Here is a 20,477-nt window from a genome sequence, read left to right as displayed (position 1 = left end):
GAGAAACAGAGAGCAGGAGGAACAAAGAGAAAGGTAGAAATGCAGGGAGAGACAGTCAGATAGGCAGACGGGGAGGAGAGAGAACGAGAGAGTAAGAGAGAAAAATGAAGAGACAGAGAGAAACTCGGTGAGAGAGAGAAACAGAGGTAGAGAGAATGACAGAAAATGAAGCTGAAAATGTGTTGCTGGAAAAGCGCAGCAGGTCAGGCAGCATCCAAGGACCAGGAGATTCAACGTTTCGGGCATAAGCCCGACAGAAAATGAAATCAAGAGACACAGTAAATAGGAGAACTTGGTGGAAAGAAAGAGTAAGGAAAAAAATGAAATTAAGAGCAAGAGCCAGATTCAGGCTGATAATGTTGAATGCAAACTGCTGAGGAGCTGACTTGAAATAAATGTTTACTTTTCTTTTCAGGAAGTTCCAGTGGCAATTCCTCCCCAGAATTCTCTCGAAAAGAATTCAGTAAGAAGATCCAATTTGCATTCCTTCCTGATTACTCAAAAAATAAAGAGGATGCAAGATCCCAGATATTAGCCTTGTCACTAACACTGAAGGGTTTGACAGGATAATGTAGAGGGAGCATTAACCTATAGCCAGCCTGTGATGTGGTACCTAGATTCACAGAATTGTTGCAGCAAAGAACGAGGCTACTCAGTCTATCATGTCCATGCTTGCCCTCAGAAGCAGCAAAACACACAGTACCACCCACCACCCCTCACCCCATCACATTCTGCACATTCTTACTTTTAGATAATAATCCAATTCTCTCTTGAATGGTTTGATCGATCTTATCTCCACCATACTCTCAGGCAGTGAATTCCAAATCCTAACCATTCACTGCGTGAAAGGTTTACCTTTGTCACATTATTTCTTTTTCTAATTACCATAAATCCTCCCACCAATTGGAACTGTTTCTCCTTACCTAAACTCTTCATGATTTTGAATCCCTCAATGAAATCTCCTTTGAATCTTCTCTTCTATAAGGAAAAGAGTCCAAACTTCTTCATCATTTCTGTTTCTGCTGTTCTTCACTCCCAAGAACCATTCTTCTGAATCTTCACATCTATCCTAAAGTATGTCGCCCAGAACTGGGCATGAATCCAATGTTTTATCCACATTTAGTACAATATCTTTGCTTTTGTATTCTGTGCCCCAATTAATAAAGGCCAGGATGCTAACTAGTGTACCTACTCCTCCTACATTTGATTAAGGCAGATATACCTCTAGTCCCTATGCTTCCAAACCCTCTTTAGAATTGTATCCTTTATCTTATATTACCCTTCAATACACTTCCTACCAAGGTGTATCATATTTCTTCACATTGAACTTCACCTGCCACCTGTCAGCCCCTTTCACCAACAGTCTATGTCCTTTTGAAGTTCTACACTGTCCTTCTCACGGTTTATAATGCTTCCAAGTCTTGTATCTTCTGAAAAATGTTGAAACTGTGCCCTGTACACAAAGGTTTATGTCATTAATACACATCAGGAAGAACATGTGGCATTTTATTGGCCACATGGAATTTCCCTACAAGCCCATCTAACCCGAAAAATATCCATTAACCATTACTCTCCGTCACTCAGCTAAATTTGTATCCATGTTCCTACTGATCCTTTTATTTCACAAACTCTAACTATACTCACAGGTCCATTGTGTCTCATTGTATCAGGTATCTTCTGGTATTCCATGGACACCACATTAACAACATTGTCCTTATCAACTCTCTCTGTTACCTCATCAAAAACAGCTTAAGCAAGTTAGTTCAACACAATTTGCACTGAACAAGTCCATGCTAATTGTTGCTTGTTCATCAACCTGCAAATGTCTATGTAACTATTAATTTTGATGAATTATTCCTCCTATGATGTTCTCCATGAATGATGTTAAACTGATTATACTTAAGTATACTTAAGAGGGAAATCAGGACAGCAAGAAGTGGACATGAGATAACATTGTGAAACAGAGTTAAGGAGAACCCAAAGAGATTCTATAAGTACATTAAGGGCAAAAGAGTAACAAAGGAGAGAATACTAACTGATGTCTTATTGCTTGTTTTCAGGTACCTCAAACACTAGGGGGAGGAGTCAGAGTCGAGGTGAGACAATACCTTCCCTGTTTGCCAATAGTTGATACTGTGTCCATTACGTTCTTTAGCCTACAAAGGCATCATTGTGGTTCTCAAAGCAGCAGTCTATCTGCGTTTCTGACACAGGTCTCAGGTGTGAATCCCAACTTCAACTTGACTGCACTCAGCATCTTTGATTTGCTCAGTGGATCACCCTATCACCTGAAATTAGGTGGTTTGGGATTGTAATACACTTCTGAGACATGAGTCTAAACACAGGCTAACACTCACAGTTCAGTTCTAAGGGAGCCCAGCATAGTTGGGGATTCAGTATTGAGGGAGTGCTGTATTGTCAGGGAGTTAGTACTGGGGGAGTGCTCGACTGTCAGAGGATCAGTAGTGAGTAATTGTCATACTGTCGGATGATCAGTACTGAGGTAGCACTACACGGTTGGGAGGTTCAGTACAGATGGGGTGCTGCATTATCAGAAAGTCAATACTGAGGGAGTGCTGCGGTCAGATTGTCAATACATGAGGGAGCATTGCACTGTCAAAGGGTCAGTACTGAGGGAGTGCTGCACCGTCAGAGGGTCAGTACTGAGGGAGTGCTGCACCGTCAGAGGGTCAGTAATGAGGGAGTGCTGCACTGTCAGAGGGTCAGTACTGAGGGAGCATTGCACTGTCAAAGGGTCAGTCCTGAGGGAGTGCTACTCTCTTAGAAGGTCGTCACTGGGGAAGTGGTGCACTGTCTCTTTGTTGAGCTGATTATTTTTGATCTTAAGGCATTATTTCAAAGCAGACTGTGATGCTATACCTCATATAGGCAATAAAGCCTGGTGCTGGAGTCTCATGATTACACATTTACAAACTTCACACAGCAACAAGAACTACATAGCTACAGCTCCAATCCAACCTCGACAGTTTCGATATGCCCCAGATGTGAGCCAGTTAATACCCATCTGGATTTGTGTGAAATAATAAAATAAAATTTATTACCAGCATGAAAAAAGACACACAGGTAATGTGGAGGAGCTCTCATCTGAATAATTCTCCCCCTGAATTGTGTTCTACTACGTTAAAGGTAGTGTATAAATGTAAATGCTGCTAATTGTGGAAATGTTGAGATGGTGTGAGGTTTCAAACTGTCCTAACCATAATGATTGTTACTGAGCAGGGTGAGTGAGGGACAATATAAACAGTGAAGACTGTACTACCTTTTTCCTCTGAATAATTAGAGCTCATTGTGTTTCAGAGAGTGCAATCCGGGCCCGGCTGCAGAGTGCTTCACCATCCGGACGATGTAAGTACCACTTCCACCTGTCGGCAAAGCCTGGACCACTGTGGGAAGAGGGTTGGGTCTAATGGGATGGGACCCAATTTCCCAACCTTTGTTGTATCGATTCTCACTTCTCCCTCCCTCTGTGTGAACCCCCTCCCTGGGAGGAGGTGAACTGGGGTTCATACTGGGAGGGAGGGAGCCTGATTGGTGAGAGGACTGTGAGGATTGCAGAGTTATAATCTCAGGATGATTTTACAGGCTAGGCTTGTATTCACCTGACTAAAGAAGATTAGTCAAGGTTAGAATCATAGAATCCCTACAGTGTGGACACAGGCCCTTCAGCCCAACAGGTCTACACTGACCCTCTGATGAGTAACCCACCCAGACCCATTCCCCTGCCCTACTCTCCTATATTTACCCCTGACTAATGCACCTAAACACTATGGGCAATTTAGCATTGCCAATTCATCTAACCTGTAGGTCTTTGGATTGTGGGAAGAAACTGGAACACAGACACGGGAACAACGTGCAATGCCACACAGACAATCGCCCGAGGCTGGAATTGAACCCGGGTCCCTAGTGCTGTGAGGCAGGAGCACTAACCACTGACCCACCGTGCCATATTTGTGACTATTAAAAAAATTTAATAGGGTCAATGGAATCTCTCTGCTGGTGGGGTGTTCTAGAACAAATGGGCCAGATCCTTAACACCTGAGCCAGGCCATCTGGGAGTGATGGGAAAAAGTGAGGACTACATATACTGGAGCTCAGAGTTGAAAAGTGTGGCATTGGAAATGTACAACATGTCAGGCAGCATCTGAGGAGCAGGAGAGTCGACGTTTTGGGAATAAACCTGATGAACATTTCTAGTGAAGAGATTATGTCCAAAACATCAATTCTCCTGCTCCTCGGATGCTGCCTGACCTGTACTTTCCCAGCGCCACACTTTTCGACATTTGGGAGTGATGTCGAGGGGCTCTTCCTCACGCAGAGGGGAGTAGAAACCTGGAACTCTCTATCCTCAAAATACAGTGAGGCTGGAAATATCAAATCTGACATGAATAGATGTTTGTAGAGTTAGGGAGGGTTAAGGGTTACTGGAGCTGATTTGGAGCTGATGGAGGTAAAATATGGATCCCGATCTAATTAAAAGCTGCAATGGTCTCAAAGGAACTGAATGGTTCTCCTGTGTCTGTGTTCTGAGGTTGAAACACGTGGTGAGAAAATATCCCCCCTCCACCCTCCTGACCCACACTCCCTTCCCCATCCTCCTAAACTGGTACTGCCTATAAATAGCATTGTCAGTGACTAGTTGCCGCCTTAATTGCAGAATGTGGGATCCAGCTAAAGGGAGATGGAATGGTCAAAGCACTGTGTATCTGCAAATCTATGTGTATATTTGTGTGTGCTTGTCCATTTGTGTGTGTATATGCGCACTATGAATCCAGGTGATTTTCACTCTGTCCATATGTATGTGTTTGTCTGCATGTGCTTGTGTATGTGTGTACACACTGCATGTTTGCACTGTTTATCTGAGTGTGTGTGTGCGCACTGTGTCTATCTGTGTGTATGCTTGTTTGTCAGTGTCTGTGTGTGTGCATGTTTGCGCATGTACACTGGTGCATGTGTGTGTGGTCTGCACCTCTCAGATACGGCCTCCCCTTGTTACATTCCCAGCCCCCCAGGATAAATACTGGGATGTTCCTCACGTTCTGATTTGTCACAATGTTGTACTGAATGGCTTTTTACTACTTCATGTCTCAGGAGAAGATGAGCTTGGAGACATTGCTGCTCTTACCTGTAACGTGAGTGGATTCCCTCAGTTCTAGATCATGGTGTTGTACCCTGGGGGTCCCAGGTTGTGATTGGTCTTGTTTTGTTGCTGTACTCAGGGACAGAGTTGGATGATGTGAAGCGATTGTTGAAAGGCAGCCGTTCGGCCAGCATCAGTCCACCTCGCACAGCCACAAACACCCTGCCATACCCCAAAAAGGCCGTTGTGGAAACCAAGATGGTGAGCGCAAGCACACAGTCAGGTAAGTGAGTGTCTGGGCTGAGGTCAGTGTAGGTTCACTGTAACTTACCTGATTTTAATCCCAAAATGAACCTGAGCTGTTTTGTTTGTTTTTTATGTAGTCTATGACCTCTTTATATTTCTTGTCAAATGCACCACCCCATACTTACCTATACTGTGAAAACATGCACACAAACACAAATAAACCAGACTCTTATTCTTAAATCAGTCAGCAACTTTCTTCAGGTGAAATATTGAATCTCTTGATTTCCTTTTCTTTCTCACTTCCTTCCTTGGTCTCTGTCAATCTCTTTCCATCTCTCTCTATTTTCTCTGTCCATCCTTCTCTCTGCTTCTCTGTCCCTTTGCCTTGTTTCCCCTTTCCATCCATTCTTGAGAGCTTCTATCTCCCCTTCTGACTAGCATATTTATGAAACACAGACCTTGTGATGATTGCTCCTCTCCATTTCCCAGTGTCTGGGAGATATGATACTGCTATCCTGAATGCTGCTTTACCTGCCTACATCTGGACTACGCCTGTACCAGCTGGTGGCTCCAACATCGGAGTGACAGAGTATCACAACAACCTCTCCTCGGCTGGGACACAGGTGTTCAATACAACAGGATCCACCTCTCTAATGGGTAGGTACTAAACCTCGACACCAGAGAATCAACACCTCTCACTTTTCAGGAACAGTATATACCCAGCAATTAACAATGTGTATTGTAAAATATATGTTATACCCAGTATCATACTGTTGTCATATAATATCCAGTTCATACCCAATAGCACATAGTGTGTTGTTATAGAATATGGGTTGTATTATTCCTAATTAAACACTTATTATACTATATAAATATATATATATATTCACACAGTTATACCCAGTAACACACGGTGTTATTCTATAATATCGACTGTATGACACCAAGTATCAGTATGTTACTAGACAATATTTACTGTTACACCCAGTGACACACAGTGTGTTGTTATAAAATCCCAGTCACACACTGTACCGTATAATATATAACACTACTGAAAGAACTGTGAATGCTGGAGATCAGAAACAAAAACAGAAACTGCTGGAAAAGCTCAGTAGGTCTGGCATCATCTGCAGGGAGGAATCAGAGTTAACATTTCAGCTTCAGTGATCCTTCCTCAGACCTGCTCGGTAGGTCTGAGGAAGTCAAGATTAGTGGTGCTGGAAAAGCACAGCAGGTCAGGTAGGATCCGCGGAGCAGGAAAATCAATGTTTTGGGCAAAAGCCTTGGATTTCTCAGTGACTGTGTAGGTTGCTGTGCTTGGGTTCCAGTGGCTCTGCTTCTAAACACTTTCTCTTGAGGCTCGTTTGGCTCAATGTCATTTGATTCTCAAATCATTTCATTTTTCACAGCAAATGAAATCCAGAATAACAAAGCTACAAGCTCAGTGACGGGGACTGTGGGAGTGACCACTTCAACAGGTCAGTTGATGGACTAACCAACTTAGCTGATATTCAACACTAATGAATTAATGCCCTGGCCTTTGGATAAACATCGCATAAACTTCTGGAAATCTCTGTTTAGACTTCACCTGGAGTCCAGCATTCTGTTCTGAGCTCCTCAAATTTGCTAAGAATTTAGTGGAATGGCCCAGCAAAAATTCACCAGAATGATGTTGGGATTTGCAGGGTTAAATTTTGAGTTGGAGGAGCCAGTGGTTAGACTGGATTCGACAAAGTTAAAAATCACACAACACTAGGTTATAGTTCAACAGGTTTATTTGGAAGCACTAGCTTCTTCATCAGGTGGTTGCCTAGAAATGGTAGTTTCTGGTGGAGGTGAGGTTGGTGATGTTTCCCGAAAGGAATACTCAAACGTTCTATTCAGGTAATCTTCCCTTGTGTGACAGATAAAAGACAGTTCACATTTACTCATAAAATCAGAATCCAAAATCTGCTGTGCTGTTCAGGGAAGTTGTACTAATATAGCTGGGTGATAACAAACCATATTAGAACCAGATCGTTGAAGGGTGACGTGAAGGAACACTCCTTCCTCTGTCTTCCATTTAAAATGAAAATAGGGAGAAGTCTGATCTCTGAGAGAGTTGAACCCTATTCCACAGAGGGGAGTGGAGGTTGGGTCACTAAATAATTTTGGTACTTTTGTCTATTGAACTGCTCTTCCATTGGTTGCACTCTGTAAATTTCAGCGTCCTGAATCCTGCTGCCCAAGTCATAACTTACGAAAGTTTCTTTATTACTGCCTGTGTTTATGGATGCACATTGGCTCCCTATGTGACAGCTCCATTTTAAAATACTCCTCCTTGTTTTCCAATTTCTCCATGATCTCACTCTTTTAAGCTTGTCCATATCAACAACCCAGGCAGCTCTCTGCACACTTGCAATTCTGGCCTCTTCTGCAATTTGCTTTGTTCCACCATTGGCAGCCATACCTTCAGCTGCTTGGGTCTAACACTCTGAAATTCCTTCCCTAAACCTCTCCGCCTTTCTCAGCATGTTTCTGAAAACTGACCTCTTTGACCTCAGTTTAAAATCCTGCCTGCCTGTGATCAACCTTCTGTTAAAGGCGTTTGCTTTATTTGTTCATGAGATCTGACTATAGGACCATTTATTGCCCATCCCTAATTGCCCAGAATTGACAACGTTGCTGTAGGTCTGGAGCCTGAAGAAGAGCCTGATGGTGAGGAGGTCAGGGAGTCTGGGAAAGAGTGGATCAGGGAACCTGGGGGAGGAGGGGGGTCAGGGAGCCTGGAGGAGAGGGGTCAGGGAGGTTGGTGGAGAAGAGGTCAGGGAGGTTGGGAGAGAAGGGGTGAGGGAGGCATAGGAGAAGGGATGTGGGAGGCTGGGGAAGAGGGGGTGGAGAACTAGGCAGAGATTCTCCTCCCTGGCAGATTAGTTCCCTTCCACTTAGCTGCCCAGCCATCATTCCTCACAGTGGACAATTTGTGCAGACACAGCAGTATTTGCAGCATGTACATTGTGAGAGCTGGCTATGGAATGCACTTCTTTGTCAGCTTCATAACCGATGAGCCTTTTTGACCAGGCAGTTTCAGGAATATGTGTAGGCCTCAAACCCTATAAAATAACTTTAAACACAAAATAAAGATATGGTTTCTGGCAGCTGCCGTCTAACCACTTTGCAGTTGTGTGGGCCCAGCACCACTGATGGTCATCTTCCCAATAAATGCAGCTGTCTCCAATCACTGCTGACTCTATTCCCATCCTGCTCTAACTGTGCATGTTGTCTTCTGTCTTGTTCACAGTTCAAGGGGTTCAGAACAATCTAACAGCCACACCCAGTTTGGTCACTAGTCCGACACAGACACAGACCCAGACTCAGACTAACTCCAGCTCAGGTGAGTAAAGCACCAGTCGCCAGCAAGTGCCCTCTTCACATCTCAGTGCATTGTTAACAGGATTAGAGTCTAGCAGGGAAATGGGAGAACCAGTGATTTGGGCAAATGGGTAAAGGGCAAAGCAGGAACTGGTGAAAGTGAGTAACAGCACAGCCCAGGAAGCTTTAAAGATGAACACAATTATGTTGGAAGCTGTTCAAAGAAGATTCACTAGGCTAATACCTGGAATGAGTGGCTTGTCAAATGAAAAAAAAATGCACAATCTAGGCTTATATCAACCTAAGTTTAGAACAGTACAACCTAACTTGATTGAAAAATGTAAGACCCTGGAGAGTATTGATACAGAGTCAGCTCCTTCAGGAACTACAACCCAGTGAGAATCAGCACCTTCAGGTCAATAACCCAGTGAGAGTCATGACCTTCAGGAATTGTATCCCAATGAGAGTTAGCTCCTTCAGGAACATTTCTCAGTGAGAGTCAGCATCTTCAGGATCAATACCCAGTGAGAATCAGCACCTTCAGGAACTGTATCCCAGAGATAGTCGGCACTTTGAGGTGGAATTTAGTTGGGTGAATAAATGTGCCATTAGTTCTGACTTTTGATGTATTCATTTGTTCTGACTGTGTTTATTTCATTCTCTCCTCGGTTCTCCTTTACTGTCCCTCCAGCAGTGGGGATGCAGAAGAACCTTGTTTTGAATTCCAGTGGTGTTACCACGGGCCAGACTAGCTCCACAGGTTAGTGAGTAGCACTGTTACCCTGTCATTCCCAAAAATCCCATCACACCGATACCCTGGCAATCCAGGCATTTCCAGCATGCTGCTCCTCTCAGCACAGTTTAGAGGGAATATTGTGTGATTATTTCTCCTCTCATTTAGTCATTCTCATTCGTTCTGCTTTCACCCTCTAATCACAACAATATCTGTTGATTGCATGTTGGGGAATTTGGGATCAGATTATTTTGGACTTTGGGATTGGGATGTGTTGGGGATTTTGGGAACAAGATGTATTTGGGATTTTGGTGATGGGAAGTGTTGGGGATTTTGGGATCAGAATGTTGGGGATTTTGGGATTGGGAGTTGCTGGGTTCAGGACCGGGATGTGTTGGGGATTTTGGATTCGGGAATGTGTTGGGGATTTCGAGACCAGGATGTGTTAGGGATTTCAGGGCCGAGATTGGAATAATGAGTCACTCTCTCCAATGTTTCACTTCATAGTGGGCTCCACTGGCACTAACGACATTTTACAGAAAGACTACAAGTTTTTGCTGCTGGAGAAGGAAAATACTCCTCCCAAAAAGGACACGGAGCTTCTGATCATGACCAAGGACAGCGGCAAACTCTTCACCGCGTCTCCTGCCACCTTCACTGGTAAGATTCAAAAGTGCTTACCAAACAATTCCTGAACCCTGACCCAGCTAGAGACAACCACACCCTCCCGACTCATATCCAACTCAACACCCAGTCTACTGCTGAAAATGTGTTGCTGGAAAAGTGCAGCAGGTCAGGCAGCATCCAAGGAACAGGAAATTCGACGTTTCGGACATACGCCCTTCTTCAGGAAATGTTCCTGTTCCTTGGATGCTGCCTGACCTGCTGCGTTTTCCAGCAACACATTTTCAGCTGTGATCTCCAGCATCTGCAGACCTCACTTTCTCCTCAAAGATAACACCCACTCTAGCTCGTCTCAAATCGGAATTCAAACCAACCCTGCACCCAGCCGCAGGCAAAACCCAACCGTGGATTACATTGCCACAGATTTCAGTCTCGCCATAACCGGGCCCAGTACTTGCCCTGAGACTGCTGCTGTCACAGTTAAATAGCACCTAACTGCTTCCTCCATCCAGGCTCAGGAACAGTCTCATGGCCAGAGGGATCTCAGAACTCTTATCTCTCAGTATTAAATTCTGGACAGGGAACAATGGAAAAGCTTTAATGGAGCTCAATGCCCTGAACGAGGGAGGGATGATAAACAGTAAGGGTTCTTGCAGCTGACCAACCACTTAGGAGACTCTAGGAGACTCCAGAAACCTGAGTAGGTATCAGGAGAGGAGAGAATGATTTATTAAACTGGCTGGGATCACAGTGACCATTCCACACAGGACTGAGAAGTGAGAAATTCCAGACCATGTCACCACTTAATATTCACACTAGGTGAAAATCCTGACAATTCCAACTGGAATCAATAGTTTCCATAGGGATACTATGAGATAGAGATTAACAAAGAGGCCAAAATATTAGGAAGAGGAAATTAAGTTTTAGATGCAGAAAAAAATTGGTGAAATTAAAAATGGATGGGGAAGTGGGAAGTGCAGATTCCTCTCAAAGCCTTCACTACAACTCTGTGACCTAAATATGCACGTGAACACCTATTACACCACCCCCAACTCCTCAGCATCCCACAGTCCTCTTGTTCTCTTGACTGGTCTCTCTCAAACCCTTTTCACTTTTGTATACTGCCTCAGCTCCAACTCTATCACACCCTTCACCCACTGTATGTCTCTCACACTCATAACCCTCATGTCCCCTATGCTCCTCATGTTCATTGTCCCCTCACACCTTCTGTGCCCCACAGACCATCTCTGCCCTTTGTTCACTCTCTGGGCAGAGGGAAACTGTGCCACTAATAGACTGGGTGACGTTAATTGAAAGAGTTTGGGGGTGCTGGATCTGGAGTTAAGGTTGGCTGGTTAATTTGATTCTAATTTGTGTTTCACAGCGTCAACCACAGATGACACATTGAAGAAAGAGACGATGGGGATGAGCAGCACTGCACCAAGGCTGAATGGTCAAACAAATGGTGAGCAGTGGATAGGACAGGTCACTCAGCACCTCCCAGAGTTTCACTGGAGCAATGTCTGAGATCTCATTTCTCTATGGCTTTATTTCATAAAGCAATAACGTTTGTAATCGGAATTTAACTCAGAGTTCCAATTAAAGCTTTTTTTTGGCTGTGGCTGTCTGATACCTGCTCCCTTTCTCTCTATGTATAGCTATGTAATGCTCTATTTTTCTATCTGACATGGTCTACCTCTCCATCCAACTTTCTGTCTACCTTTCCATCTGACTCTATCTCTCCACCTGACTTCTCTATCTGACTCAAGCTTAAGGCGGTGCTGCAAAAGTACAGCAGGTCAGTCAGGATCAAGGAGCAGGAAAATCAATGTTTCAGGCAAAAGCCCTTCATCAGGATTCCTAATGTACCCACTTCTGCCTTCTCTATCTGACTCTCTGTATCTGATTCTCTGTCTATGCCTCTCTTTCTCATTGTATCTGATAATGTTGTCTGTTCACTGATGAATATTTGTTTCTATTTATCCAGGAGGTTTGAAGATGGCGACTAAAGACAAGGCAACATATGCAGGTCAGTGAAAACACGCAGTTGTTTATGTCCCATATTGCCTGACAAGCCGAAACACTGAGCTGAGGTTTGGTGATCATTCAAAGCACAAAGGTTGTGAATATAAAGAACTCTAAGGTTTTGTTCATGATCAAGGTACAATAGGGGGCGTTTCAGGTCACCGTGCATGTCTCATGTATTTGGAAGAGCTTTCCAATGAATCCTCTGCCCAGCTGCTCTCTCCTCAGCACCCTGCATGTACTTCATAAGAACATAAGCACATACAAAATAGGAGCAGGAGTAGGCCATCGGGCCTGTCAAGTCTACTCTGCCATTCAATAAGATTATGGCTGATCTTTTCATGGTCTCAGCTCCACTTACCAACCTGCTCACCATAACCCTTAATTCTTTTACTGTTCAAATACCTACCTATCTCTACCTTCAAAACATTCAACAAGATAGCCTCAAATGCTTCACTGGGTGAGGAATTCCCAAACCTTCTTCACAGGCCTTTTTAGACAAAGCATTCCACATCATAACAGCTTGTGTTAGAAAACCCCTCAACTTGCCCTCTGGTTCCTGTGCCAATCTCTTTAAATCTGTGCTTGCTTGTTACCGACCCTCCTGCCACAGGAAATGGTTACATTCCGTCAAAACTATTCCCGATTTTGAACGCCTCAATTAAATCTCCATTTTACCTTCTCTGCTTCAAGGAGAACAATCCAGTCTCTCCACATGGACTGAAGTCTCTCATTCCTGGTGACAAGCTGTCTCCAAGGCCTTTACATCCTTCGCAAAGTGTGGAGTTTTGTAAATTTTCACTGCAATGTCTTCCCAGTTGTATTTAGAGTACTATTACAATATAATGTGGGATTAGGCCACTACTGAGGTTGATGATTGGTCATGATCTAAGATGGTGAACTAGGTTTGAAAGGCTGCATTTCAATATATTCTCTGCCTCCTCTTTATAAAACACAGAATCAGACACCTCATCCCCCAGTATACTGCTTGCCTGTCGGCCAGCCAGCGGATGGCCCCATTCCCTAGCTGTATTGATAATTTCTCTTGTTTCCTGTGCGTCTACTTGCAGAGATCCGATCAAGTGAGGAGAACATGGGCTCCCTGCCTTCCTGGTGCTCCTGCTGTCGCTGCTGCACGTGGTGGAAGTGGCTGCTGGGACTGCTGTTGGCCTGGTTACTGCTCCTAGGCCTCCTGCTTGGCCTTATCGCACTGGGTAAGACTGGGGGTGAGGGGAGAGGGGGTGAGGGGGTGTGCCACAGAGGCCAAAGAAGGCTGGGAAAGGGTCAGAGAGCAGGGATCTAGAGGAGGGATACAGAGCCGGGAGCTTGGGGAGGATAACAGAGCAAGGGTCTGGGGGAGGGTAACAGGGCAGGAGTCTGTGGGAGGGACACAGAGCAGGGGTCTGGGTGAGGGTCAGAGAGCAGGGATCTGGGGGAGGGACACAGAGCGGGGATCTGGGGGAGGGCACAGAGCAGGGGTCTGGGGAGGGTCACAGAGCAGGGGTCTGGGGAGGGTCACAGAGCAGGGGTCTGGGGGAGGGGCACAGAGCAGGGGTCTGGGGGAGGGGCACAGAGCAGGGGTCTGGGGGAGGGACACAGAGCAGGGGTCTGGGGGAGGGGCACAGAGCAGGGGTCTGGGGGAGAGTCACAGAGCAGGGGTCTGGGGGAGGGGCACAGAGCAGGGGTCTAGGGTAGAGTCACAGAGCAGGGGTCTGGGGGAGGGTCACAGAGCAGGGGTCTGGGGAGGGGCACAGAGCAGGGGTCTGGGGAGGGGCACAGAGCAGGGGTCTGGGGGAGGGTCACAGAGCAGGGGTCTGGGGAGGGGCACAGAGCAGGGGTCTGGGGAGGGGCACAGAGCAGGGGTCTGGGGGAGGGGCACAGAGCAGTAGTCTGAGGAGAGGCAAAGAGTGGGGGCTCAGGTAGTGGTGAGCTTGTTGAATTTTCTCCATACAAAAAGTTACTTAGGCCAAAACATTGTTTTCAAGCAGGAATTAGATACCATCGTTGGAGCTATAAGGATCAAAAGCTATGGGGGTGAAAGCAGAAACAGGTTATAGAATTGGATGACTAGCTGTGGTCATATTGAATGGTGGAGCAACCTCAAAGGATTGAATGACCTACTCCTGTCTCTCCTTTCTATTTTCTGTTTCTATACTTCAGTACAATTTGGACAGGTTGAGTGAGTGGGCAAACACATGGTAAATAAAATTTAAGGTCAATTATTGTGAGGTTATCCACTTTGGCAACAAAAACAGGAAAACAGGTTATATCTATCTGAATGGAGATAGATTGGGATAAGGGGAGGCAGAACGAGACCTGGGTAGCCTTTTACATCGGTCTTTGAAAATAAAAATGCAGATGGTGAAAGAAGCAAATGGCATGCTGGCTTTTATAGCGAGAGGATTTGACTACAGGAGCAGGGATAACTTGCTGTAATTATACAGGACCTTAGTGGGACCCAGTAAGAATTGTATGCAGTTTTGCTTTTCTTATCTGAGGAATGATGTTCTGGCTATGGAGAAAGTGAAATGATGGTTTACCAGACTGATCCCTGGGATGACAGGACTGATGTATAATGAGGAACTGGATCAGTTCTGATTATATTCACTTTGACGAATGGGGGAAGACTCTTATTAAAAAAAAATTATATAATTCTAACAGTATGGACACAGAAAGGATGTTCCCAATGACTGAGGAATCCAGAACCAGGGTTCACAGTTTGAAGAGACAGGTTAAGCCATTTAGGACTGACATGAGGAGAAATGTCTTCACCCAGAGAATGGTGAGCCTGTGGAATTCTCTGCCACAGAATGCAGTTGAAGCCAAGATATTGAATGCTTTCAAGAAGGAGTTAGATACAATTCTTCAGCTAAAGAACCCTAAGCAGAAACAGGGTGCTGAATTGGATGACTAGCCATGATCAAAATGAATGCAGAGCAAGCTCAAAAGGCCAAATAGCCTACATCTGTTCCTATCTCCGATTATTCTAAGGTGGCTCACCTCAGGAACTATGATTGGGCACTAAATAGTGGCCTTGTCAGTGATGACCACTTCCTGAGGACATTTGCAAATCAGTGGACTGAAGAACTTGGGCTGGATCTTTTCCTGATTGGTTCAGTGTCGGTGAAGGCAGTGCCTCCATTGGTGTGACGCTGTTGTGGGTTAGGGTTTATGGTGAGCTCCTGGCTGAACCAACCATCAAACGTGAACTAGCCACAGTATGTGTAGGCAGCTAGGTGAGGAGTCATGGCAATTTTTAATGGGTCCGGAAAACATTGGAGCTTTTCAAACTTTGAACCAAAGTCTGGTGCCTAGGGGGATCTTGAATGTTTTCTGCCTCTGCCCTTCCTTGGCTGGTTCCCAGGCCAGCAGTTTTCCTGGTGGGAATAACTGAGTGTAAGGGAGGAGAAAATGTGAGCTTAATTCTCCTGCACTGATCCTACTTGGATCAAGGGGAAAATCCAACATTTGTGTATTGATTTTGGTGGTCATGATTTGGAGGTACTGGTGATGGACTAGGGTGTACAAGCTTAAAAAAAAATCACACAACACCAGGTTATCAGGTTTATTTGGAAGCACTAGCTTTTGGAGCACTGCTCCTTCATCAGGTGGTTGTGATGGTTGAAGGAGCAATGCTCTGAAAGCTAGTGCTTCCAAATAAACCTATTGGACTGTAACCTGGTGTTGTGTGATTTTTGATTTTGATGGTGTGGACAATGGTCTGCAGCAGGGGAGTGGTGAAGGGGAAGTGACTACTTTGACTTGGGTGTAATCCGGTCACCAGGTTGCCAACTCTGGGCGTTCATCACGTGATCTCTTCCCTCCAATCACTGCAGCCTGGTGAAATAGACCCTGTTCTCCAACTTTTTATAATTATTGGAGAGAAGTGTGAAGAGAAGCATAGTTAACCCCAGGGATTTTACTCCTTCAGCTTCATGTTGAATTGCGTTGGGGATTGATCTACAATTCTTTGAGAATCTGGACCAATCCTAGAGGGGTGGGAACCCCCTCAATCTAGTTTTCTAATCGTTTTTGTTTTGGCTCCAACTGTTCAGGTTCAGTCCTGATTGGCAGTGTGATTGCTATAGTGACCACTAACCTATGTGACTCTATTTCTGCAGCGGAAGAGGTGAGGAAGCTGAAATCCCGTGTCAGCGAACTGGAATCAAGACCAACCTTTGGGAAGCTGATTTCTGATGATGTTAATATCCCGAAGAAAGAATCAGATAATCAGCTGGGTACAGCAGCTGGTGGCTCAGAAACAAACATTGAACATAACCTATGGAACCGGATAAAAAACAAATTAGACACCTCAGAATATCAAGGTGAGAGTGCAAAAGTCCTGGTCAAATGGCCAAAGCATTTGGTGTTTGGAACATTGTTAAATGCAGTGAGACTTCCCCATGATTAATGTTTAAAATCAAGATTATTCCATCTGAAATCAGCAGAAAATCTCTATTTCTAACTCACCTGCTCCCCATATATCTCCATCCCACCTCCATATCCCTCAATTCCACCCTTTCCCCATATCCTTCAATCCCACCTCTTCCCATTTCCCTCAATCCCATCAAGACTGTTGTGAAAAGGACAAGGATGGATCTGAAATCTGAGTTCTAATTTGGGAGTAGGCCAGTTTTAGTAAGATCAGGTTATGATTTGGCCAGAGTTGACCGGGAGCAGATACTTTTAGCTAAATCTGTGTCAGAGCAGTGGGACTCATTCAAGAAGACAATAGGAAAGTACAGGGCCAACATGTTCCAATGAGGATAAAGGATGGGACCAACAAATCCAGTGTACCATGGATATCAAGGGATAATGATTGGCTAAAGCGAAAAAGGGAGGCTTGTGGCATATACATGGACTCAAAAGGCGTATGGAATGTGCAAGGTGAGCTTAAAAGCAAATTGGGAGAACAAATAGGGGGCATGGAAGAATAATAACAGGTAAAACAAAGGAGAATCCTGAGTTATTTTACAAACACGTTAAGGGAAAGAGTAGGATCCATTAATGACCACAGTGGCAATTTGTGCATGGATGCAAAGACCATGTGTGTGGTTTAAATGATGTTTCTTGTGAGTGAGATGATGTGGGTATAGAAATCAGGGAGGAAGGTTGATACATTTAAAGAAATTAGCATAGAACGAGAGGAGGTTCTGAGTAGTTTGCAGTCTGGAAAGGAGAGAAATCTGCAGGGCTGGATGAACTGTATCCCAGGTTTGGCAGGGGCACTGGCAATAATTTTCAATTCCTCCCCAGCCACAGGAAAGGTGCCAGAGGACGGGAAGACAGCTAATTTGGTACCGTGATTCATGAAGGAAGGAAGGGATGCATTGGGAAACTGCAGGCCACCACTCATACCTTAGTGGTGGAGAAACTATTGGAAGCAATTCTGAGGATTGATCTGCATTTGGGGAAGGAGGGATTAGCCAAGAACAATCAGTGTGGTTTTGTTAGCAGCAAGTCATGACTGACCAACTGAATTGAAAATTTTGAAAAGGTGACCAGATGTGTCGATCAGGGCAAAACTTGTGAAAAGGTCGCACATGGGAGACTGATAGCAAAGATAAAAAACAATAGGATCCAAGAAAATTTGGAGCAAACTGGATCCAGAATTGGCTGGGTGACAGGGGTGGTCACCAAGGAGAGCGTTTGTGACTAGAAACGGGATCATTACTGTTTGTGGTATATAAAAATTATTCAGACTTGTGCGTAGGAGTGTTGATCAGTAAATTTGCAGATGATATGAAAGTTAGTGTAAAGTAGTGAGGAGGATATAGATAGACTGATCAGTGGCAAATGGAATACAATCTGGAGAAGTGGGCAGGACAAACAAGATGAGGGAATAGATGATGATCAATAGTACCGAGGACCAGAGAGACCTCAGTGTGCATGTCCACCAGTCTCCTAAGATATTGGAATAGGTTGATAAAGTGATTAAGAAGGTATATCAAAGACTTGTGCTTTTTAGCTGCGCTTGGAGGTTAACAACAGGGAGGCTTATGCTGGAATTGTGTGAACTTCTGGTTAAGACACAACTGGAATATTGTATGTGGTTTTGATCATCACATCGTAGGAAGGAAATGACTGCACTGGAAAGGGTGCAGAGCAGACTGACCAAGATATTGCCTGGGCTAGACAGTTATAGTTTCAAAGAGAGATTGGGTATACTAGGTTGTTTTCCTTGGAGCAGAGATGGCTGAAAGAGGGGCCGTGATTGAAATGTATCAAATTATGAAGGGCATAGACAGAGTAGACAGGAAGGAACTTTTCCCCTTGGTGGAGGGATCAGTGACTGGACGACACAGAGTTAGGGTATGTGGCAGGAAGGGTGTGAGGAACATGTTTTTCACTCAGAGGGTTGTGGGAAACTGGAGCTCTCTGCTTGTAAGGATGGTAGAGATAGAAATCCTCATACTATTTAAGAAGCATTTAGATGTGCATTTGTGATGCCAGGACATACAAATATAAGGGCCAAGTGTTGGAATATGGGATTAGAATAGTTAAATTGTTTTTGACTGGCACAGACTTGGTGGACTAAAGGGCCTTTTCAGTGCTGTTGACCTCTATGACTTCCTCCTATCCCTCAATCCCATTTTGTTCATATCCCACAATCCCACCTCCTTTACATCCCAATCCCACCTCCTCCATTTTCCTCAATCCCCCGAACTCCCATATTCCTCATTTCCACAACCTCCCCCCACCCATATTCCTCTTTTCAAAAACATTGTTAATTGTCTCCTCTTGCCATTTTCACTGTCAACACAATTATTCTCAGTCAGAGAATTCCTTTGTTTTCCTGCTGCCCTGAATTCTTTTCTTTTTTTGCTTCATATAGGCTGGGATTTGAACCAAACTTGAGTTGGTTAAATATTCCAGCTCGATAGACTACTGTCGATATGCTGTTACAGGGTGAGACATTCAGTGCGATGCTGGATATAAAATGGGGAGACAGAGATGTACTGTAACATGTGTGGATTAGTCAAAGCCCATGTTAGTGCTCTGAAGAGCTGGGTTCAATTCTCACCTCTGTAGCTGGTGGAATTTAAATTCAAATAATCACTAAATCTTGAAGCCTCGTCTCTGTAATGATGACCAAGCAATTGTCATTGGTTATTGTAAAAGTCCAACTGGTTCACCAAAATCCTTCAGTGCAGGAAATCTGCCGTCCTTAGCTGGTTTGACTGCCATGGGACTCCAGACCCTCTTACCTGCCCTCTGAAATTCAAGGGCAGTTAGGGATGGGTGGAAAATGTTGGCCTCACCATGAGACCATGAAAGGATAAGTGAGTATTGACCTTCAGCACTCAGCGATTTGTTAAATGTTAGTGAAGATTTCGATTTAGAAATTACTTTTAAGTAGCAGTTACTAATCAGGAAGTGGTCATATTAATTTACCTCTGTGTTTCTGGCCAGCACTGATTCTCATTATCTTTCATTACAGAATCAGTGCGAGGACGACAGGGTGAGTAACTGACACAACAAATCTTTCACTATATTTGACTAGAAGCTTTCCAGCCCCTTGTTGGTTTGCTAGGAGATGGATTTGGGGAGAGGGTGGTAGTACTGGGAAAATAAGGGATGCATCCCTCTGCTGAGGAAGTTTTCCGTGGATAGTCAGGGATCTGAATGAGGTCCCTGCATCCTAGAAGTGAGAAGCCAAGTTAGAAAATTGCAGACGAAATTCGGTCTTCTTATTTTTGTAAGGTCAACATTTTGTGCCCAATAGCGGAGGCCCTACCATATAACAGATAGCCATTGCCATGGAGACAACTCCCTTAGGGAGTCCAGGAGCCCACTGAAGCATAAGGCTCCATATCCCAAAGAGGAGGCTAAGGTCAAGAGAGTCCATGTTTGCAGCTAAAACAATAAACAATCCTCCAGAGGATTCTCCCTCCTTCGATGGACCAACTTTCTGTGGTCCTGATCATTTCACCTTGTAGAGGCTCTTCTCAAAGGAGAGCCCCATGTTGAGGTATCTACACACTCCCAATGAGCCTCAGCACTGCCTATCTCTGCCCATGGAGCTGGTGAAGCTCCAGAGCTGACTGGGTTTGTACCATTAAGAGACAGTCCACCTCTTTAATAGGACAGAGGAGAAGTGACCAGTTAGGAAACACATTATCAGTAAGAGCGAACCCGAAACCTGCATTTTCTCCCCATTTTGGTTTTCCAAAGCTTGTTGGAATGTGAACCCCAAAGTCGTAGTTAGCTCTGTCAGAGAGCCAGCAGAGGTATTTGGGCCTAATGACTGCCTCGACATGGTGTGACTCTGTGTACTGTTTACGTATTCTTTTAGCTCTTTCTCCCCACAGTGTGACAGCAATTCTGTACTCTGTTCCCTGACCCTCTTCCCTTTTGTTGGTGGTTCTAAAAGATATTCTTTATGTTCTGTTGCCTTTT

At 44.6% G+C, this 20,477-nt stretch overlaps 1 protein-coding gene across 3 annotated transcripts in view; it reads left to right on the top strand.

The window, feature by feature from the left end:
- Positions 1-20,477, top strand: part of LOC132826328 (collagen alpha-1(XVII) chain-like) — an 85,508-nt gene that overhangs the window by 15,138 nt on the left and 49,893 nt on the right. For 2 of the 3 annotated variants that reach the window (XM_060842170.1, XM_060842169.1), the window contains exons 7-20: positions 416-463; positions 2,061-2,096; positions 3,319-3,366; positions 5,238-5,381; positions 5,834-6,001; positions 6,754-6,822; positions 8,625-8,717; positions 9,387-9,455; positions 9,936-10,088; positions 11,437-11,517; positions 12,040-12,081; positions 13,148-13,291; positions 16,199-16,402; positions 19,519-19,539. In XM_060842170.1, the coding sequence (XP_060698153.1) occupies positions 416-463; positions 2,061-2,096; positions 3,319-3,366; positions 5,238-5,381; positions 5,834-6,001; positions 6,754-6,822; positions 8,625-8,717; positions 9,387-9,455; positions 9,936-10,088; positions 11,437-11,517; positions 12,040-12,081; positions 13,148-13,291; positions 16,199-16,402; positions 19,519-19,539 (1,320 nt within the window). The remainder of the gene's footprint in view (positions 1-415; positions 464-2,060; positions 2,097-3,318; positions 3,367-5,237; positions 5,382-5,833; positions 6,002-6,753; positions 6,823-8,624; positions 8,718-9,386; positions 9,456-9,935; positions 10,089-11,436; positions 11,518-12,039; positions 12,082-13,147; positions 13,292-16,198; positions 16,403-19,518; positions 19,540-20,477) is intronic. The other variant, XM_060842171.1, reaches the window with a different exon arrangement.

This window comes from Hemiscyllium ocellatum, chromosome 22 (genome assembly GCF_020745735.1).
Source record: "Hemiscyllium ocellatum isolate sHemOce1 chromosome 22, sHemOce1.pat.X.cur, whole genome shotgun sequence".
Classification (NCBI taxonomy): domain Eukaryota; kingdom Metazoa; phylum Chordata; class Chondrichthyes; order Orectolobiformes; family Hemiscylliidae; genus Hemiscyllium; species Hemiscyllium ocellatum.
Note: the sequence above shows the minus strand (reverse complement) of the source record. Positions and strands in the feature narration are given on the sequence as shown.